The sequence below is a fragment of the Agrilus planipennis genome, unplaced genomic scaffold, assembly GCF_000699045.2.
Source record: "Agrilus planipennis isolate EAB-ADULT unplaced genomic scaffold, Apla_2.0 scaffold6, whole genome shotgun sequence".
Classification (NCBI taxonomy): domain Eukaryota; kingdom Metazoa; phylum Arthropoda; class Insecta; order Coleoptera; family Buprestidae; genus Agrilus; species Agrilus planipennis.
The window spans coordinates 2,554,523-2,578,156 of NW_020439302.1; the positions used below are offsets into that span (position 1 = coordinate 2,554,523).

At 34.1% G+C, this 23,634-nt stretch overlaps 3 protein-coding genes across 3 annotated transcripts; 1 reads left to right on the forward strand and 2 right to left on the reverse strand.

Moving 5' to 3' along the window:
* Positions 1–481: 481 nt before the first annotated feature.
* Positions 482–1,784, forward strand: LOC108744594 (putative leucine-rich repeat-containing protein DDB_G0290503). The gene is made up of 3 exons (XM_018480459.2): positions 482–721; positions 1,097–1,301; positions 1,582–1,784. The coding sequence occupies exons 1-3, from the start codon at positions 584–586 to the stop codon at positions 1,701–1,703; spliced, it is 465 nt and encodes a 154-aa protein (XP_018335961.1). The 5' UTR covers positions 482–583; the 3' UTR covers positions 1,704–1,784.
* Positions 1,785–1,890: 106 nt separating this feature from the next.
* LOC108744373 (glucose dehydrogenase [FAD, quinone]) lies at positions 1,891–5,439 on the reverse strand. The gene is made up of 8 exons (XM_018480105.2): positions 4,984–5,439; positions 4,519–4,783; positions 4,310–4,455; positions 3,724–4,246; positions 3,428–3,658; positions 2,721–3,041; positions 2,476–2,663; positions 1,891–2,209 (listed from the first exon to the last, which is right to left on the reverse strand). The coding sequence occupies exons 2-8, from the start codon at positions 4,781–4,783 to the stop codon at positions 2,042–2,044; spliced, it is 1,842 nt and encodes a 613-aa protein (XP_018335607.1). The 5' UTR covers positions 4,984–5,439; the 3' UTR covers positions 1,891–2,041.
* Positions 5,440–14,165: 8,726 nt separating this feature from the next.
* LOC108744131 (sodium/nucleoside cotransporter 1) lies at positions 14,166–22,678 on the reverse strand. Its single transcript, XM_025978396.1, has 12 exons — positions 22,209–22,678; positions 20,083–20,136; positions 19,760–20,006; positions 19,319–19,481; positions 18,735–18,888; positions 18,336–18,533; positions 17,824–17,985; positions 17,598–17,691; positions 16,012–16,171; positions 15,757–15,902; positions 15,492–15,673; positions 14,166–14,452 (listed from the first exon to the last, which is right to left on the reverse strand). The coding sequence occupies exons 1-12, from the start codon at positions 22,236–22,238 to the stop codon at positions 14,240–14,242; spliced, it is 1,803 nt and encodes a 600-aa protein (XP_025834181.1). The 5' UTR covers positions 22,239–22,678; the 3' UTR covers positions 14,166–14,239.
* Positions 22,679–23,634: the final 956 nt, after the last annotated feature.

A 23,634-nucleotide genomic window follows, 5' to 3' on the forward strand; every position in this document is an offset into this window, starting at 1 on the left:
ACGATATGTCATTTTAAACGGCGTCATTATATCCAAACTTTCCTATAGAGAATTTAATATGAAAACCAAATTTAACACTGCAATTACTTCATATTAAGCGGTTGGTCAATATAGGCGGAGTCATAATAAACAAATTCCACTGTATTAGAATATAATTTTAAATGAAACTGGGCCTTATCTCATGTTTAGTTTTGTTCTTGAATCCTTTATTGACAAACCATCACCTTTCTGAAGATATAAAACCAATGATTTAGGTAAATAAAATATATACACATTTGATAACTATTATCAGCAACTGTAACCCCTACATTGAACCCAAAAACTTAGTTTGCAGTTTATTTGATTATTTTGTTTTGAAATAAGATATCTTACTAAAACCATTTACAAAATTACTATAAAAATTTACGGAGCAAGTAATAACAATATATAAATTAAAAAGAGAATAGTTATAGAATCATTTTTTGTACAATATGATTAAAATTGATATATTGTTTTATTTCTATTTCAGATTTGCTTGGCAAAATCAGCAGGTGCACCGCAGGCATCTACAGAAAATGCTTTTGCTGATTTATCAAAACAAGCTATGGACATTGCTAATAGTTTATCCAAAACAATTAAAGACTCACTTCCTGATTCGGCACAAGTTACAAATGTCCTGAAAGACCAAAGTCAACAATTTGCAGACAACGTCAAAAACATTGTCAATCAACTACAATCTGGTGTAAGTTTTTCAAGGGTGTATTTTAATCTGTTAGTGAATTAATTTTACCAGCTACATATAACCTCAAGTTAATAAAAAAAAATAGTTGCTGTTGTCAATTCCTTGCCGGGAATCGAACCCGGGGCCTTAATTTTACGCACCAACAACACGGACTATAGGTACCCTGTAGCTTGGTGGCCAGGTCCCCGAGTTCGATTCCCGGCAAGGGCAAGGCAACAACAATTTTCCTCATTAATATGAGATTAACTGTAGTGGGTAAAATTAATTCACTAATATATTGAATTAACGCTACAAAAATTCAAAGCATCTCAGTTTATTTTAATTTTTTCCTAAACCAACTGTTTTAAACTTTAAATTGTTCTATCTATTTTTTAGTTGAATGAAAATAAAGGAGTAGTTGATGATGCCATCAAACAGGCGTCTCAAAAACTATCCGAAACAGTGAAAAGCCTCCAAAATGCTGCAGGACCAGAAGTTACTGCTAGAGCCACGGAAATCAAACAAAAATTGGACGAAAATGTTAAAAGTGTAGCCCAAGAAATCGACACTTTAGTCAAAGCCGTTCAACCACAGTTAAATGGTCAGTATGTTGTTTAGTTTTATCTTTGTTGTAGTTGAAATCCACTTGCCCCGTAAATTCGTACAATCAGTAAAATAACAAATCATTTGCACCTGGAACAAAGACCTTTTAGCTTTCACGGTACCCTTTTGTGATCTCCATAGGTGCAGAGTGCGACATCTTTTACGACCAAGAAGAACAAAACATTTATTTCGACATTTTACTGATGCGTGTCGCTTGGCACCCCTTAGAACATAGGGTCATTTTTAAAAATTTAACTCAATCCTTTCTTATATTTTAGAAGCCGGAGAACGCGTCAGTTCCTTGACTAAGAACGTCTTGAATGAATTTGTCGAAAGTGCCCGAAAATTACAGACCAAAGTCAACGAAGCCGTAAACAACTCTCAGGCTAAAAAACATTAGTATTATAAAGTGACGATTGAGACAATGTTGAAGTTGATGTGCTTTAAAGGTTATTAAAAAAATAAACAATTTAGAAAAAGACTTCGAGTTTTTTTTGTCATCAACTTACTTACCTTTGGAGGGAAAAATAAAGATATAAAGATATGGGAAGAGGATTGGAGTTGTAATAATTTCAAAAGTAGCAATTGTTTTTTTATACAAGTCTATTCATTCATTGTAAACCATAAAAAATATAAATCATTCATTAGATAAAATATACGGGAGTATCAGTTATTTCTCTCTACTAAATCTAACTGTAAATATTTCTAACTCCATTATTATTTACTACATATTTACAACTATTGACTAGCGCTAATCACGACCGATCGTTCCGCTGCCATCCACCTCTGCTTGATCATGTCCGCTCCTTTTTCACCGATCATGGTGGTAGGACCTGCAGGATTTCCCGAGACCACTTGAGGCATTATACTCATGTCTATTACTCTCAAACGGTCTATTCCGTGAACCTAAAAATACGAACGTTATCAATCCAAATCGTTTATACCAATTTCAAAACAACTGAAATCAAGTCTAAAAAACTTTCGGTAGATTCTTTCAGTTCTGGAGGTCGTTCCAATTGAAGATCATTTGGAGATCCTTTTGGAAAGATTCGATTAATTTACAATTTGGAATCAAAGGCAAAAATATTTCGTAGATACCTTCAGATTTGGACATCTTTTCGGCATCTTTGCGAAAGGCCTGTAAAAGTTGTAGAAAAAGATACATTTAATACCTGCAATCGATGATTTACAACCGCCATAGGATCGGAACTGGGTCCCATCTTACAGGTTCCAGCTTGGTGATTCTCTGGAGCGGTATTTCTCTTAGCGGCACAAACCCAATAGGCGTCCGAACCGAAATCGAGATCCTCGCAACCCTTCACAGGGGTCATGTCTAGCCTAAGTCCATACTTTTTCATTGCTTTAAAAAAATATTTATGGATAACTTGTTATCGTGTTCGTTTTTCGTATATTTTACCTTTCGTACTGACGAATTTTGTGGCAAATTTCACACCTTCGACCAGTACTTTGACATCGTCGGGATCCGTGAAGTATCTAGCGTAAATGGCCGGGGACATCATGGGATCAGCGCTACGTAACCTAAGAAAACCTCGACTCTTCGGTTTTATAAGGGTTGGGCACATCAAAAACGCTCTGGAATTGTTGTTGATCAGTTCACCGACAGTACCAGTTTCGGAACAGTCGGGAGAGTAACCGTGGAAGAAATACTGAATGTCGGGATTATCTTCCGTCTGATTGGCATATTTAGTCTTGATAAATCCGGTAACTTGCGTTAACCCTATTGAAATTTTGATTAATTATTAAACATTTAGTTAGGATTAGGTAGGTAGGTACTTGTTCAGATTGGAGAATTAGATTAGAAATCAATTAACAAAAACTAATTGGATTGCATTCACCATGAGACGGGGCGTACAACAATTATTTACATTGTTGTAATTGCTGCAGCGGCACGGACGAATTTTATACTTGACCTTCACTTTTGATTATTTAATTAGACGTTGTAACAAGTTTGATAAGCCGTTAAGGTCATTGCAACTGTTACGAAACGAGTTACGAGTGTTACGCCTTGCGTTTCGCCTTTTTCTGTTTTTAGTTCGACTGCATTGCATTGTAATTCGGTTCGAGTGTTTTTTTTGTTTTTAATTCATGATTATTGTTATTTACCTGTGCTGCTTAACGCGCCGTTTCTGTACAAGATGTACTGCATGGCACTCGCCCAATCTAGGAGCCTTGTGTTGGCTTCGTTCAGATAAAACGTCATATTGTACGCGACGTGATTGTGAAGATTTTCTCCAACGCCTGGCAGATGGTGCATTAGGGGAACTCCCACTTCGTGAAGATGGTCCATTGGACCAATACCGGAAAGAAGGAGAAGTTGGGGTGAATTTACAGAACCTGAAAATGTACAGTTATCATCCAGAGTCCGTCGAAATTTAGACGCTTGAAAAGTATATTGTTACCTCCTGATACAACAACTTCTTTGGTTGCATTTACGTTATGAAACTTTCCGTTTTTCATGTACTGCACGCCATAGGCGCTTTTCGTGTCGTTATCTATGAGGAGTCTCGTCACCGTTGAGTTGTAAAGGATGTGCAAGTTGGGTCTTCTGTGAACTGGTCTTATGTACGCATGGGCAGAACTCTGACGAACTCCGTTCATGTTTGTGGTCTGCGTTATCATGAAACCGGTCTGGTTTCTGCCACACAAATCTTTCGGGGAGTATCCCAGTTCGTCGCCGGCTTGGATGAGAGCGTTAGCAAAAGGTGGATGAGATGGGAATTGTGTTATGGTATAAGGACCGCCGAGACCGTGATAGCCCCTCTCCATTTCGTTGAACTGCTTGTTGTCTTCGCTCTTGAGGAAATATGGCATGACTTCTTCGTAACTCCAACCGGGGTTTCCCAAAGCTGCCCAATTATCATAGTCATACCGATTCCCTCTGGTGTACATCATGCCATGCAGCACGGTTGTACCTCCCATTACCTGTTTAATCATAATAATGGGTTAATCCTTGTTATAGACGAAATAAGATATTCCGTTCTATACCTTTCCTCTGGGCCAGTAACACCTTTGATTGTCGTGGTTGAGACAGGCTTCGGATTCCGGTTCAGTATAATAACCCCAGTCGATGGGAGATCCAATATAGTTGACATAAAGGGGTGGAACTTGAGTTCCCGTGGGTTCGTCCCAACCTGAAGATTAATTTAGATGGATTGGATAACGCAAAATGGGTTTAGTTTTATAGGGGAATTTACCGGCTTCTATCAACAGGACTTTCCAGTCTGGTACTTCCGATAGTCTACTGGCGACCACTGCACCAGCTGCGCCGCTTCCAATCACTATAAAATCGTATGCTGGTAAAACCACTTCAGTTTCCTTCGGTCTTCCGCATGGGTCTTCAATGTCGCATTGGGTTCGAAGAAAAGCCTCGAATACGCTCATGAACACCCAGAATGCCCCTCCACCACACACTTCAGCGAGTGTTGGACCCATGGGTGTCCCCTGGCAATTGCAAGCCATCTGCAACGTACAACAATTTTTAATGAACTTTGAAATCAACCACTCTTTACAAAATCATTTTGGAGAAGTCAAAAACGGGAAAGTATTCTCGGAAAAATATTCGCGAATTACTTTTTTTTGCAGTACGATCCGTTAGATAACAGTCGAAAATTGATGAGTGCACAGTTTCTTTTTTATTTTTATTTTGTTCGAAAACTTACCTTGGCACGTCAATGCTTATCCAGTAAAATGCAGAAGAAATTTCCGAACTGAAACAATGAATCTGTAAAGGGTAATGGTCAGATAGTATATATACTTCGGTGATTATAGTGGCTCTTATCTAGCCTAGATTTGGGACTGATTGGACACCGTGTTTACAAATTCATTATCTCAAGCACTTTGAATACTGCCGAAGGACCTTCTCAAGAGGACTGACTGACTGTAAACCACCTTCAAAATGCGCATTTGCCTTTCCTAGAATTCCCAAAAAACACATGACGCTTCAAGGCATTTAACTCAAAACACAAAAAAATAATTAAAAAAACACCCCCCCCCACCCTAGTATTGTTGATACTTATAATGACTATTTGATATATTCACAGAATTATTAATAAAAATCAAATTCTTGACGTTTAAGTGAAGCCTATTGCGCTAGAATTAATAAAAAAGTAAACAAAAATCCAATTAACTAATTCAACTATTTTTTTATAAAATATTTTTGACGATCTCTTACAAAGAAACACAAATAAATCTAATAAATATTGATATGACTATTTTATTTATTACAGTTTCTGTTGCATGCATTTTTAAATCCAATTTTTTTTAAATAATAAATAATTGGTAGGTAAGCAAGGTCAATGAATAAATTTTATTATTTTTTTAATGCACCACTCGATATTTCAAGTGTGTTATGTGTTGTACATTTTAGTTTAACCTTTGAAAATTATTATTTAATTTTTTCTTCCAATAAGTACGTGACTCCCTGCACAGTAAAACAGTCCCCGTGTCCTTTTTTTAATCAAATTGTACTCATCACTATTAATTTATTTTTTTATCGATAATAAATAAATTTGATTAAACGATAAAAAATTGCACATAATTGCAGTAATGTACATATTTAAATTTGGATAACAGATTATAATCTAAAGGGGTAATGTTTACAGCCCCCCCCCTCAACCCCCCAAAAAGCAATTTAATTTTTTTGTCGACAAGATTTGAAGCGATAACAAATTTTTTACTTTTGAAAGGTAGCTGTAAAGTAACTAGGTGACTAATTGTAATTATTTTTCAGATTTTAGAGCGTAAAAGTCATCTAATTAAAAATAAAAAATTTGTTATCAATTGTCTTTAATTTGAAAGTTTGCCGGCATGATACATTTCATCATTTGATAATGAAGTTATATATATCTTCAGCTTCTACATAGTCAAGTAAATCGATTGGTTTCAAGCTAATTGTTTGCATATTCTCTACATCTTATTTTTGTTAAAATTATAAATTAAACAAAATTATTAAAAAATCAATTTCTGATAATATATATATACGTACATCAATAAATAAATAGTTTTGTTGTGTTAGAAGTAATTCTATTTTGCAAATACAAATTTGATGAATAGTATTTTTATAAGTTTAGTGTTTAGTCCTTGATATTTTATCATCATTTTTAAACAACGACTACTCACAATACACAAAGTATTTTTTCTACCAAATTTGCAATTTTTAATGTAGTCTAATTATCGATGTTGAGCAGTATTGGTATCGCATTGTTTCATAAAGAAACACATTTTCCGTTTATATACATTAATAAACTAAAACAAAGTCTCCTTTGATCAATATTAAACGTTTAAGTAGCAATTGCTATTGAAAATTTTCCGTGTTTTTCACATTTTCACTTTTATGAGAGACGGTCGTTAGGTATATTACGGGAGGTACCGCTCATTATGAGTCATAGTACCATTCGTCACCACCGAGTTTTTTCATGTATCCTAGACATCAATTAATGTTGATATATAGGAACTTCTAAGTGCATATTTTTATACTTCTGTTTGTTGTTTGCAAGAATATTTGTTAAGTAATTGTGTTATCAACTGTGGGCAGAGGCAGAGGTCGGGGGTCGTTCGTTTAATTCACTTTAAATAGACGCTTAAGCACCGGTACCACCTAGTACTGCAATTGTCTTTAGTCACTGCACTTGAAGCTTCCAAAGTTCGAAAATGACGAAACTTTACGTTTTCTTTGTCTTGGCTTTAACCGTTCAAGTAAGTTTTAGACTTTTTCTTTGTTATAGTGAAACAAATTTATTAAATCTGATATCGTAAATATTAATTTGAAATCATTTTTTCCGATTTTTTATTTACCCACTACAAACTACCTTAAATTAATGTGGGAAAAAATTAATCCACTATTAAGTAACTAACAATGTCATACTATTCCATATATTTAATATATATATAATTAAGTTAATAAAAATCGACGGATCGTTAACCTTGTAGGTCGGATGGTCGTGGTTGCTGTTGTCACCTCTCGTAGTTTAGGGGTTAGAACAATGGTGCATAAAGCCAAAGGTCCCGGGTTCGATTCCCGGCGGGGGTATGACAACAGCAGCAATTTTTTCGTCATTAATTTGAGGTAGTTTGTAGTGGGTAAATAAAGAATCGAAAAAAATGATTTCAAATTAATATTGCATATTAATCCACTATTAAGTAACTAACAATGTCATAGGATTTGATATCGTAAACTTTTATTTTTTAGTTATATTAGTTCGATAAAAAAGTTCAAATTGATTCCAAAACTGTATCAAATAAATTTCTTCTTCATAGTTTATTGTCAACCGTATGATTCAAAAAAGTTTTTGTTCCAAAAGAACCCTTAGAAATCTTTTTAATTAATTCGATTTGTTTAATATACAGTAGATTCCGCTTATATATATACGTCATACGAAACATAGTCTCAGAGAATAAACAACTTTCTATTTTGGTTAGTTATTTAGTTTAATAGAGAGAAAAACAAATTATATATATTTACTAACAGAAAAAGAAAAAGAACGATGAATTCTAATATCAATATACATATTTTGTCATTTTTTACATAAGAAGTCAATAATGCAGGAGCAGGAATGAGAAGGGTCAAAAAAATGAGCGAAAATATTATTACTTATTATTAATCATATGGGTCACTCACTACAGCCGGATATGATTTCTTGAGAATTAGTTGTAATAAACGATATATCTTTTTAAACGGAGTTAGTATATCCAAACTTTCCTATAGATAATTTAATATGAAAACCAAATTTAACACTGCAATTACTTCATATTAAGCGGTTGGTCAATATAGGCGGAGTCATAATAANGTGTATAAATAGATAGATAAATGTAAAAGTTGCGCCCATATTTATAATGATTACAAAGTTAAGCCCTTTATTCATAATCTACATCGGGGATCAATTTTATTTATCGATTGAGAATAGTCAGGAAGATTTCGTTACAATACTTGAAACGCACAATGCAATCTGACTACATTATTTATCTTATCGTCATTTTTTACTTTCAACATGTTCTTTTAGGCCTTCATACAATGGGCGATACGTTTTTGTTATGCGGACGCCATGTTTATACACCCGCCTTGAAGTTAATTATACGCTTACGAAGAAGAAACATATTTCAATGTTAAACGATGACTAAAGTATTTTTTTAAAAATTGTTAATGATAATGTAATAATTAAATTGAATATAATTATTATATATGGTTAGGGAATGTTTGGAAAAGTTGGCTATGATTTTTGTGAGTTAAAAACCTGCGTAGTAGCGATGCGCGTGAAATATCTTACAACGCCAACAATCAGTGACTTTACGTACTAAAATTAGTCTGGTGAACATTTATTTTCCAAAAATAGTGGTAAAAATGTGATGTGGGGTAAAAACAAAGGTAAAAATGTGTTTAGAAACACAAATGTTACTTGGTAAAGGTATTATTTCTGTATTTAATAATTTTAATTGCTTTCAGTATTCATTCGAAAATATTGCTGTATGATTTTGCCTAATTTTTTTAATTTATCATTTTCATGTATGATATATATGAATTTTTATTTGAATCTACACAGATTTGTATTGTTTATTTGATTCGTTGTTAACCATCCGACCATTTTGTGCTTTTTGTTCACTTGTTATTATTTGTATTGATTTTCTCACAGGAATTTTTGTGCTTATAAATACTTAAATTGTAGCTTAATTTACTGTTTATTCGATTTTTGGGGTTTTAAAACTTCCACTAAGCTAATACCTTCCAATTCACATGAGTTTTAATACTATATTTTTCATGTATTTTAAATTCGGAAGAAAGTTTCGAAAGGTTGGCTGTGATTTTTGTGCGCCAAAATTCTGCGTAGTAGCGATGCGCGTGAAGAATGCAGCACCATCTTGTTTAGAGTCAGTGTCACAATTTATTTGGTGAGCATTTATTTTACAAAAAAAGTGGTAAAACTGTGTTGTGGGGTAAAAACAAAGGTAAAAATGTGTTTATAAACACAAATGTTACTTGGTAAAGGTATTATTTCTACATTTACGAATATTAACTGCTTTCAGTATTCATTCGAAAATACTTCTGTGTGATTTTTAATGTACACAGATATTTCTACTTGAATGTGTGTATATGTTCTACTAATTTGATCTATTGTCGTTATTTATTCGATTACTTGTGGTATTTGTCTACTTGTGTCTGTATTGATTTTCTCAAGAAAATTTTTGGGCTTGCAAATAAATTGTAAACTAATCTACAATTTATCTTGCATTTTACTCAAACAAATTAATTGCAAACTAATCTGCAATGCATTTGTCTCCATCTTATTTGTTATACACTTCTTGCTCTAATATTTTCATTTTTTCTCGATTATGAACCTGTTTTACGAATCAATTAGAAGGTTATCTACAATTTATTCGTCTTTTAGAGTTTTGAAACTCTTGATTAGCTACAGAATTTCAATTTAGTAATTAGAATTTATTAATTGGGTATTTTTTATTTATTTTAATTTTGAAAGAAAAGTTAGGAGAAATCGGCCATGATTTTGTAGATCAATGGCCTGCGCAGTAGCGATGCGCGTAAAAAATTGCATCTTGTCAACTAGTGACACAATGTACTAAATTAGTCTGGTGAACATTTTTCTTACAAAAACAGTGGTAAAATGTGATGTGGTGTAGAAATAAAGGTATAGACGTGTTTAGAACACGAATATTATATTAGAAACGTATTATTTTTGATTTAACATAAACGTACAATGTACATAGATAATATTTATTATGGTATGGTGGACAATACTACCACATACCTAATATCATTTCTACTTTTAATTTGTTGTAACTTTGATTTTATACTTGTTTTCGTTTTAAATATTAGGTACCTACGTTAAATGTTATGTAATTGCGTACCTAAAAATACGTAATAATTATTCAACAAGTGTGTGAAAATTTATAACCAACAATTTTCATTATTCTTAGGTATATGGTGTACCCACATGTTTTACACATGATCTAAAACTGTGTTTTCTATATTTGAGTCGTTATCGTTATTCTTTCGAGTATTTGTGCCTTCTGTCCACTTGCAATGCTGATTTTCTCAAGAAGATAAATTGTAAACAAATCTACAATTTTATGGTTCTTGAAGATATCGTTATGGGTAAAACTGAAGGTTTTAATAATTATGTAACTATACATGGGTATACATTGTAAAAGAATTTTCCACCTTCATCTTTAAGAGGATGAAAACTAGAAAGAAATGAATAGCACAAATACTGTGTTACAATTTGCTTGGAATTTATGGTTTCTGCACATAGTCTTGGATGGGTGGAATTTGCAAATAAATTGTAAACTATTATGCAATTTATTGTGCACAAAACATGAGAAAAGTAATTGTGAACTGATTTATGTATTTTATGTTCTCAACAAATATTCTTTTGTTTCTTGTTTATGGTCGCTTTTGCGATTTCTTTTCTTAATTGAAAGACTGTGAGTAAATTGTAAACTAGTATCCAATTTACTCTCCAGATAAACTACAAAGTAATGTGCAATTTATTCTGCATCAATCTAAAGTACCATTGTAAAATGTGTAATAGATTTGCATGTTATTAGCCACATTTAATTTTTTTCATGTTTATTTTCACTGTTTTAGTTTTAAAGAAAACCATTCGTTTTTCTCTTAATCGTTTATTCACAAATCAGATTCATTAGTTATGTTTTTTGTAACTAATGAATTTGCTGTTTCAAAAGGTGTACATATACCACCTCTGCAGTTATGTCAAATAAACATATAGAATCAGTAAAATCTACACTGAATTCCTGGAAGAATTATAAACATTACAATTATGAATGTTTCTTGGGCTTTTATTCTGTCTATTGTCCAAGCCTTTTACAATACAGCTTCTGCAGATTAACATCGAATATACAATTACTGTCAGTGAAATATACACTGATTTTACAGAAGGATTGTAAACATTACAATCTAATGTTTCTTGGGCTTTTATTCTGTCTATTGTCCACGCCTTTTACAATACAGCCTCTGCAGATTAACATCGAATATACAATTACTGTCAGTGAAATATACACTGATTTTACAGAAGGATTGTAAACATTACAATCTAATGTTTCTTGGGCTTTTATTCTGTCTATTGTCCACGCATTTTACAATACAGCCTCTGCAGATTAACAACGAATATACAAATACTGTCAGTGAAATATACACTGATTATACAGAAGGATTGTAAACATTACAATCTTTAATGTTTCTTGGGCCTTTATTCTGTCTATTGTCCACGCCTTTTACAATACAGCCTCTGCAGATTAACAACGAATATACAAATACTGTCAGTGAAATATACACTGATTATACAGAAGGATTGTAAATATTACAATCTTTAATGTTTCTTGGGCTTTTATTCTGTCTTTTGTCCACGCCTTTTACAATACTGCCTCTGCAGATAAACATCGAATACACAAATACTGTCGTGAAGTGGCTATAAAACTTCTCATCTCTGAAGTAGTTGTGGGACACCATCCATGTAGCTGGTAGCTTGAACCTACATCTTCATTGTCCATCAGGATATGTGTGGCATATAAGTTTGTTTCCGCAACCATTATATTTACAATTTCGGCTGTAAGAAACAATGTAAAATAATGTTTTGAATCCGTTATTACTGGTTTTGATATTGCCTTCAATTCAGTGAATCCAGAAAAAGTGAATTTTGTTGGTTCCCAACCGGATCGACCCACTTTATATTTGAATACTCAGGGCGATTTTAGATGTTTTATAATTTAAGGTAGACGGTGTTGGTATTTGTGAACGACTAGATGAAGATGAAAGGTTTTTTCAAATTCTTCGTAATAAATTTTTTGTGGACCGTTCGGGTGACGAACGGGGGCGGTGGTGGGCCTCAAATCGATTTTCTTAGAACCTTCTAAAGGTAACGTTTACGGTATTGTCTTTCAATGCCACAGGTCTTAACTAACTTTTCTGTTTGATTTCAGGTCTCTTTTAATTGTGATTAGTGATCGATCGATCGAGTAGGAGTGTCATTTTTAACTTACGTTCGCGAAAATTTCGTAGGTTTAGTAAATAAAAAGTTGGTGTTTGATACGGTCGTATCGTGCTCGGTGAAGTGCGGGAGTGTATTGTGCGTGTGTCTTGTGGATGTTACATTGGAGGGAGGTGACTGGGTGCAAAGGATGGGGCTTATCGCATCTACAATTAAAGGTTAGCATGTTTTTTCATTAAGATTCGAGTCTTTTTGGAATTAATCAGTTTTCAGATCCAATGCGCGGTGAGGGATTCTAATTTATTATTTCTTCTTGTTTCAGGTTTGTTAGGTCATCGTGGGAGTTGCTGAAGAAGAGGAACCTTTCAGTAAGTGGTTATATTCCACATGGTTTTTTTATGGACAGAAATCTTTCGAAGTAGATAAGCAGTCTACCTTCATTCGGTCTCAAAATCCTAAGTATTTTCTTATAAAGGATCATTTTCGTTCTTTCTATCTAATTTTACCCCCTCTACTCCTACTATGACGTCACGGCCGTGAGGCATCTTTGACAGCTGTCAAATTATAGCTAAAATAGCGGGAAATTCAAATACAAATGTAATATGGCCTCAATAGAACGAGCGGGGCGAAACTCTGGCTGACGGTGACAGGTGTCAAAGATGGTAGACGTCTGTGACGTTAGAGTAGGAGCGGAGGGAGTGAAATTGGACAGAAAGGAGGAAAATGAAACTTCATAAAAAATACATGGAATTTTCAGTCCGAACAAAGGAAGGCTATCTACTTTTCGAAAAAAATAATTCGAAGTGGTCTGTATTCTGTCGAAATTGCCAGACGCGGATCGCGATTTCGATCTTTTTGGATCTCATCAGCGCGTCGCAGACAGCCCGACAGAACACAGACCAACTTTTACCTGCTGCCTTAACCGCGCGTTTTAGTAAATACCACAAATGGCGCGATAAACGCCATCTATAGTTCGATCCGCGTCTGGCAGTTTCGACAGAATACAGACCACTTGGAATTATTTTATTCGATTACGGTAACGTGCCTATCACGTTGAGGTTGGCTACGCCGGGATTCGTTTCAGCAAGTAGATATACCTATATTTAAATGGACCTTGTTGGAGCATACGTAATCCTAAAATGTAGCATCGTACTACAGATGGCGTTTACCGCGCCATTTGTGGTATTTTCTACTTTTCGAAACTTTTCAACTTCATAATACACTTATTGTTTCGAAGGATTTTTGTCCTGTAATATTAATTTCTTGTTAGCAAAGTTCTTTAGTGTTTGACTTTAGGTTACTTTGGTCGATCAGTCGAATAATATTCCACTCATTCGTGAAGATTCGTACGTTTAGTAAATAAATAGTTGGTGTTTTATAAGAGAATTAATTTTATAATCCAAAATGGAATCGGCTATTTTTTCTTCTATGGTTTCTTTAGATTTTTGCTAAAGAATTTTGGGACCGTTGCTAATTTAAAAAGTTGGTATTTGTAACGATCATTTTGTATTTTCGATCAAGTGCAAGAGTGTTTTGTAGGAATTCCTTTCGGATGTTATTCCGTAAGAGAGATCATTGTTGAGGCACAGCATTACAGCAGTAAAAAGTTATTTTGGTGTAATTTTGATTTGTTTTGAAGGAAGTTCTGTTTTAAAGAAGAATACCAATTTTTTTTTTTCCACAGTAGTGAAGTTGTTTTAGTTATTTTTTTTACGTATTTGTTTTTCTTTTGTTTTCCTTTGATTTATATTTTTACAATAAGATGTTACACAAAATAATGCTTTCATAAAATAACCTTTGTACAAATATTTCAAAAAAACAAAAAAAATGATATATCATTAAATAAGGAGCTTTAGAAGTAAAAGGGGTAAATAAAAGGCATTGTTGTTGTATTTTTGTCATTGTATTCTGTTAAAGAAGAAACTGAATTATTTGTACCTACAACAACAAAAACCAATAATTAAATTATCACATCATACGGTAAGACCATGGCAGCTATGCACGCGGTCATTAGACAGACAATTGCACCCCCGACGAACGCCCTAAAAACGAGCCTTGTTATCACTTCCCTTTTCGTGGGCACTAATGTACTTAAGCCGGAAACCGTTATGCCTATAGATCCAGGGTTGGAGAAACCACAGATGGCATACGTTGCTATCACTTTTGTCCTTTCCTGTTACAAAAGAAAAAACCAAATATTTATCCTTTTATAGTGGACTTCTGTTATTGCTACGTATTTATTTAACTAAATCAGTTATAAATTTGGGATATGTACTTAAATAAAAAGGTGATGTCAACAAAAACTATCAAACAAGGGGATTTATCGAAATAGAAAAAAAAAAAAAATCGGTTGTCTGTAAAGTCGGTTTACTGACGATAGTTGAACGTGACAACGTCATAAGAAAATACTGATGGAATGGTTTCATTTTTCAAAAGAAAATTTTAATTTTATTTGTTTGATAGATATTTTGTATGGATATAGAGAAGGAGGTAAATGGAAATGTATTATTGTATAGCAGCTGTTCACGCGGACGCATCGCTCACTCGAGTAGGAGAGAGACAGATGTCGAACGCCGATTGTGCCTCTTTGTCGCTCTTTCCGCGCTCTCGCTTGCACTTCAAGCCGTAAATGGAACGCCTCAGAGCGAGGTAACGCCGCATGAGTCATATTTTTTCGTGCGTGCAGCCGGCTCCATCGAATTATAAGACGTTGTCACGTCAAAAAAATATGATGATGATGATGATTAAGACAGCAGGTAAAAGTTGGTTTATGTTCTGTCGGAGCTGTCTACGACGCGCTGATGAGATCCAAAAAGATCGAAATCGCGATCCACGTCTGGCAGTTTCGGCAGAATAGAGACCACTTGATGATGATGATGATGATGATGACTATGTAAATAATTATTGAAAAATTGCAATTACGTTATTAATATAGGGAACGTAACTCATTAATTATCATTGATTAAATGTGCGTTAATGTATTTTATTAATTACGGCAAAGGCTTATGAAGATGGTTATATTGTTTAATATTTTTTTTTCTTGTAACCCCTAAAGAGCACTACAAAAATTTAAATGTATACGTTACTCTATGGTCCATATGAAATGATAAATTCGGGGAATCCCCCTGGTGTGTTTCAAATCGATAAAAAGCACTCAATAATTTGTTTTTTTTTGTGTGTGTGATTTACAATTCTTTAAATACTTGACCAACCGTTAAAACCATCGACTGCATATTTTGGAAAGCTACAAATTCGTTAAGGATTGTTTTAAGCCCGATCAGCCTCCCTACGGAATAGCATTCGTCCCATGGGACTCCCATAATGTAGCTTAAGGGCGTAAATATGTAACCAGTTATCCTGTATATCGTCCATGTTTCACCCTCTTCGGTGAATCCTTCAAAATAAATTTGAATTTTGATGATTTCGATCTTTGTTATTGTACATTATCTGCTACAAAAAAGTCAATATTATTCCTACCTACTAATGTGCCGCACCATTCCAAAACCGCACTTGCAAACGATACGAACGCTATGAGAGCGATAACGTTTGAAATTATACCTAGGATCAGTTCCATTCCTTGACTAGCTCCTTTACATGCTGCATCCAGGACAGATGTGTAACCTCTAAAATAAAACAAGAAATCCATTCACTTAACGTAAACGATAAATCTTCAAAGACTGCCCATGGCGTGCTGATGAGATCTAATTTTTTTTTTTCGTGAAAAATACTTACGATTTTGATAGAGACACCGCTTCTTTTGTGGCGGAAGTTTTTTCCGTTTCTGGATAAACAAGTTTGCTAAAACAGAGGGCAGCTGGAGCTGACATAACACTGGCCGTGATGAGATCGGTTGCCCTGGCCCCAAATGAAATGTAGCCGGCAAAGACACTCCCTAAGAAAAGTAAATCTTATTATTAAAGATATTCCAAACCTCACCGTTTTTTTTTTGTTGTTAATCACTACATAGTATAAAACAAAGTCGCTTTCCCGCTGTCTGTCCCTATGTATGCTTAAATCTTTAACACTACGCAACGGATTTTGATGCGGTTTTTTTTAATAGATAGGGTAATTCAAGAGGAAGGTTTATATGTATAATACATGCATAATATAGTAGGGAAACAGTGATAATTTTAGAGGTTTCTAATGTGATGTCGTAAATAAACACATTTTTTGCGCTTACATTGCAAACGCTGGCGGAACCCTACGAGATAGATCAAACTAATGTACTACAATATTGTACATCTTAAAAGGGTCTACAAAAAAGTCCGCGATGGTATATGTCTATCTCTTAGGGATAACCCACAATAACCATTTTTATCCTTTACTTTTTATGAGAAATAATGACTTATTTACGAAGCGATTGTAGGCAATACAGCATTAATTCTTATCCAATTAAGTACCTTAAATACATTGTGCATTTAATATAGATCAATATGGCCCTTTACAGCATGTAATTTAAATGAATATTTTCGAAGATATTACAGATTTAAAATGCAGGGACATAGCGGTTGCGGCGGTACCGGCCGGGAGGCCGGTTTGTATTGTCTAATGACAAAAAAACTGTGAATGTTGTATATAAAGACATTCTGTAGTATATTTAGTATGTTCAGGGGGTATCTTTTGAAGATTTCCCCTTTTCGATAATAATCTAAACAAAACAAAAATATATTTAGTATCAGCATTGCACCCGTGCGAAGCTGGGGCGGGTCACTAGTGTATTATAAATCTTGAAGAGAGAAGTCATTTGATAACGTCCTTCTTTCGTAAGAAGAATGTAAAAAATGTATACATTAGATTGAACGAGAAAGGGGTCGTCATGGATGTTAATTAAGGGGAAGACCATTAAAAAAACCTAGGTGTTTCACTCCCACCAGTCACTCTAATGCTGGTGGGCAGAAGTCCCTTCGGACTACGTCGGAAGGCCCTCTTCAGGAATTGTGGGAATGGGTGGTGGTTCGGGTGAGAAAGATGAGACAGACGAAATGAAGACAGAAGAAAATTAAAGTTTATCTGTGGTATATTACTATTGCCCCAGCATTTGCCTAAGTGATCCAAGGAAATCGCAGAAAAACTTGGACCAAGGCAGGCGGACCCGGAATCGAACCGACGTCCTCCCGAATGCTGAGCAGTGGCCTAATCCTCTAGATCAAGCCACTCGGTACCATAAAGAGTTAGTTCGAGTCATATTGGAAGCAATAACAGGAATGAAGAGGCGGTAAGGAAGACCTATATTAGATTGCTATTCGCAAAAAGTTGGAAACGTATGTACGTGCGTGTCCAACCAGTCTGATGGCAAGGTGATGATGTTGTAATCTTACCTGATACTGTAGCGAAACCGGAAGTCATTATAGAATGTATTTCCGAATCTGTCAGCTGATGTAAGTAATGCTTCAAAAGCAGAGGTGATTCGGTCTAAATAAATAAAAGAAAAAGGAATTAAATCGTAAAATTAAGACTTGTTATCTAATCATAAATCCACATCATCAAATTTGATTGATTGATCAGGAAATTTCACAAACAGTATAAGAATACACTATTGTTTACTTGGCCAAGTATGATGTTGGAAGCAGAGTTGACACTTTCACAAATCGTAGTTCCCATAAAGAATTGCAAGAATTCTCCCACTGTGACAATGAACATTTGTAAATATCCCAGATGAAACAGAATGCTAACGACCATTCCAACGAACAGGATTGTTGATAGTGCCTGTCAAAAATCGTAAATTCTTGAAAATGCTTCATTAATACAATAAAATGTACAAAAGGTCCGATTTCGCTCAAAAATTTAACCGAAAATACAAGAGTTCCGTTTTAATTCGAAACTAGGGATGTTACGGATTGAAGAACATTAAAATTAACAATAAAAATTTGAAAGATATTGACAGTTTAAATTCCCTTCTTACTTCTTTGTTTTTCTTTATCAAAAGAGGTGTATCAAAAAAAACTTGATCCTTGTTTTCTATTTTCTATTCCTAATAAATAACAAAAAAAAATTCTTCAAATGGGACTCTAATTTTTGGACAAAGGAAGTAATACCAATGAAGCAGTAATATCTACCTGAAACGCAAAAACTCCTTGTTCCATAATCAAAAAGTCCCCATAAACAAACGACGATCCGTTATTCGCAAATGACAAAAAGGCGGTCGCCTTATCGCCAACGCATACCAAAACATTCCTACCAGTTTCCCATCTTATTGCTAACATTCCAATAAGAAACTGAAGGTCTAGGCCAGCTATCACAATGTCCCAATTAATCTAAACAAAAATCTGTGCAAGGTAACAGCCAATCAGTAGAAATGGGCCTAAGGAAGAAACCTTCCATTTGGTCCCGCATCTAGTACTTTTGCGATAAAATATTATAAGTAAGGTTTTCTTTTTAATGCAATTAATCGATTACGGAAAAAGAAATAATCAGCCACAGAGGTAAAGTTTGTAAATGTATTGTTTAAAAATTACCTTCCGGTGATTACTACTGATTGCGAATCCAAAGAGAAGCAAAAATAGTAAACCAGCCAAGGGAATTAATCTTTCAAAACTTCCCCTAGAATCAATCGCTATGAAAACAATACATCCAATGAGAATTATTCCATGGATTATTGGTCCAATAAACCTTAAAAAAGTTAATCAATTGGTTAGAAACTCCTTTACATTACGTTTATTATTCTTGTGTCACATTTTGTAGAATATTGACAGCATAAAGGTATTAAACTAAGTCCAATAGATGCTTCCTAGGGTTTTCCCCTGGCGACAGTTTGCTTTTATGGTAATGATTTTACAAAAAAGAAAATATCGAACGTATTGACAACGTGGTAAATGTGTTTTAAAAGCAAGAAATTACTGAAGCTACTATTGTTAAGGCTATTTCTAGTGAAGAAAGTAACTAGCACAATTGATCTACCTAATATAGTTAGCGGTGAATATCTACAGGTGGCGCTGTACTGCCACTTACTTGGTAATATCGTACCTACTATGTGCACGTCGTAGATTAGTAGTAATGACGGGAATTTTTTAACTCTACTAAGGGATTCTATGTCATTTACCTTATTGAAGATACTCGTTTGTAAGTGCCAGCCAAAGGTTTAAATAATAAGGGTAGAACGAAAGGTTTTAAAATGAGGTAGTAGATAACAGTAAAATAAATTATAATGTAAGCTATCATTAAGAATCCATATCCATTGCACGTGGTTGAAGACAGTGATATATCTGAAACAATTTTTCGTTTAGAGGGTGTTATTATTACATGGGAATAAATATTGTATAATGCGTGTCATTACAATGGAGGGGAGTAGGTGCCTATAGAATCTAGATTTTATTGACTGTACACTAGAAGTGCGTTTTATCAGTAGCCAATAGAATTTAGGCACCTGATATCTCGCCACTCTTCTCTTGATAACATCTCCCTCCCTCAGTTTATGTTCCCTCCCTTATATTCCTACGTCTATGTAACGGATATTTTAGAGGTAAAAAAGAAATATAAAAACCTTGTTTCAAAAAATACTGCGTTGCCCAGCAAAAATATCCTAAAAGTATAAGATGTACTAAGAAAGTGGTAAGGAACTTGATTTTCGTATCATGTTTTTCTTTGTACTGTCTAACATTCGAATTGAAATTGATTATGAACACGGAAATTCCATGGCGTTTTTTCTCTTTATTTTCACCATCGTTACTTTCGTTAATAACAGTTTGTGGTAACAATTGAAGGTCAGACTTGGTGGTTTCATCGTTACGCTAAAAAATTATTGTAAGTAGATAATAATTAATCAAATTAGTTTACTTTTATTGTTCTTAAAAGATGAGTGCTCACCTTTTTCTCGCCGGACAAATCAATTGTACTTTGTCTGCTGTGTGAGTTATCGACCTTTAAAAAAAGACAGCAAAATTATGTTAAGAAGTATGTTTAAAAATTGACGAAAAAAAAAAAAAGATATGTACGTATGTACATTATGTTTTTGTTACGTAATAAGTTGTTGAATTGTTTCAATGAAGGTTTTCAGACAGTTAGTTAAAAGTTAGTATGTGTTTCATTGTACAAAAAAGGCAATTTAAATAACATTATCTAAACTCGTAAAAAGTTATGTACTGTACATGCATGGCCTTTAGTTTATTATTCAAAAAAACATATACAAAGAACGCAAGGTAACATTTTTAGAATGATTTCGACTTTTGGCGCTAAACAAAGAATTTTTTTTGTAATTGTAATTTTACTGTTTTAAAAGTACCTATCACAATTTATCGTCTCGATCTTTAAAGAGCGGTCCTTTTAGACGTAATTAAAATTGAAATTATCGTTGTCTGATAGGCATTCACACTTATGATAGGTAAATAAAAGAATTTTATTAGGTTGTACTATAATGCAGAAGTTATCTTAATTTTCCATTATCTACTAACTTTTAATTATAATTTTTTTATGTGATAGATAAAGTCGTGAGTGTTCTAGAAACCTACCTTTTTAATAATGAAAGTGAAGGAACGTTAACAGCAAAACTGGGAAAAATTGTATTATTTTAATAGATGGGGCTATTCACCGGTACCGTACCGGTGACTAAGAAGCTTTTCACCGGTACTATAATGGTGGCTAAGAAGCTACTCACTTTACCAGTGACTAAGAAGCTATTCATCGGTACTATACTGGCGGTTAAGAAGCTACTCACTGGTACAGTACCGGTGGCTAAGAAGCCTACACTGGTACAGTACCGGTGGCTAAGAAGCTACTCACTGTACCGGTGACTAAGAAGCTATTCACTGGTACAGTACCGGTGGCTAGGAAGCGACTCACTTTACCGGTGGCTAAGAAGTTATTCACTGGTACAGTACCGGTGGCTAGGAAGCTACTCACTGTTACAGTACCGGTGGCTAAGAAGCTACTCACTGTACCGGTGACTAAGAAGCTATTCACTGGTACAGTACCGGTGGCTAAGAAGCTACTCACTTTACCGGCGACTAAGAAGCTATTCACCGGTACTATACTGGTGGCTAAGAAGCTATTCACTGGTACAGACCCGGTGGCTAGGAAGCTACTCACTTTACCGGCGACTAAGAAGCTATTCACCGGTACTATACTGGTGGCTAAGAAGCTATTCACTGGTACAGTACCGGTGGCTAACAAGCTATTTACTGGTACAGTACCGGTGGCTAAGAAGCTACTCACTGTACCGGTGACTAAGAAGCTGTTCACTGGTACAGTACCGGTGGCTAGGAAGCTACTCACTGGTACAGTACCGGTGGCTAAGAAGCTATTCACTGGTACAGTACCGGTGGATAAGCAGCTACTCACTGGTACGGTACCGATGGCTAACCACACGTTGTACGAAACATTGTTGATTAGTTATATTTCACATGGTTTATGAATAATAATAATGTTATTAATATTATATTATATGCTCTAAGGGTGGAGGGGACTTAAGAGATTAAGATTATCAGGCATTGAAAATCGTTTTGAACTAAAAAATTTCACACTAGTTTTCCACAGAATTAAACCTTAATAAAAAAGCAAAATTCAAAAATTCCTTTTCTTCCACTGAGAATTGAGAACGTCTTTACACAACGTAAATACCTGAATACCAAATATTTAGCCAAAAACTAGTGAGATGGTGAGTTTATATGCCGAAAAATAATTAACTCTATTTAATTAAACTAATGTAAGTTAAAAATTTAATTATTTAAATAAATGAAGCACGAATTTAAGCTTCTAATTCAAAATCAATGAAACTAATAAACTAATAGCTTTGAAGTCACCGGCACGGTACCAGCGAATAGCTTATTGGTCACCGGCACGGTACCAGCGAATAGTTTCTCAGTCACCGGTACAGTACCGGTGAATAATCACATCGTAGTTTAATTACATTACACTAGTACTAATTTTTCATTACTTACATCAAATAACTTAGGTACTTCTTATTTATGAAATACAAAAAGTAAATTGGTACTTACTTGAAAGCCATTTTTTTCATTGGCGTTCATTTTTGGAACTTCCTGATATTCAAATTCGCGTTTTAAACAACCAGCTGTTTTACTTGAATATTAGACAACTTATGTTGACGCACTTTTGTTAAATAATTACCGTATGTTATCTACTAATGATAATAATTAAAATTAATGCAGAATAAATTAAATAGGTGCCTGCAACATTTGTCATAACTACAGTGGCTACCGTGATCTATCACTTTGATCTTTTAATATTACTGCAACATTTTTAACGTGAGACGAATATGATATGAATTGATTCAGGTGAGAAGTGAAACTTGGAGTTCTCTGACGTGGAGTAATAATAACAACAACGCAACAACTATATTAAAGTCCCCCATTTACCTTGTTTATCGCAATCCTAACAAACCTGATTAAGTACCTGCTTAATTCATATTTAATTATACTTCTATATCTATAAACGAAGGATTACCATTCGTACATTGATATTTTACAAAAAAAAATTAAACCGGGTCTCAATTTTAGTTTGCTTTTTTTTTTGAACCAGGAAAAGAATATTATTGAACAAACAACGTTTTTAATTTTTATCAAAGTAGAGTTCAAGGAAACATTTGTAAATCTGATAAACGCATTTTATCTGAAATTGATAAATTTCTGATAAATAAATTAAGATATTTTAGAATTTTTTACAAAATGTTACCTTTTAGAGTGTTCAGTATTTATTAAATTAATATACGTCACCATATTAATAAATTACCTACTTAATTATTTATATTATAATCTTATGATAGGGGATGCAACATAAATAAACAAAAATTAGTTTCGCATTAAACAAAAGACCATTTAAATAGTCCCGGTTTCTTGAATGCTAGGCAACATCTTTGACATCGTATTTGTTTGCAGTTGGGCATAATTTAATGTTAGATATTTATTATTAATTAATCCGTAACACAGGTCCGTAGTCAGAAATTTATTTGGAAGGGAGAGCTAAATACGGTCTCTTACAGACATTAAAAGCACTTCAATTATTAAAATTATTACATGGTCATTAATTATTATCATATACAAATTATAAAGAGGTAGCTTATAACAGGTTTATAAGTCAAAATACAATTTTGGATTCAAACGAAACATCATTCGGTTGACCATGACCAGCCAGAACGTTGTAGACGGGCTGAAATCAGTCGCAGTAATTTTGAATCTTGATAACACATCTGCAAAAAAGATTCTATTTGAAGCACGACTGCTAAGGTCTTTTTGTTGAATTGAGAGAAATCGGTGCAGCTAAGATCGCTGATGATACAATACTCTGAAATTAGATTATTTGATGCACATTAAGATATTTAATAAAAAGGTAGAAGTAGCTTCCTAGGTCTACTTTCGAAATTCAGAATTAATTTGACACATTCCAAGTGAATCTAAACAGTTGCAG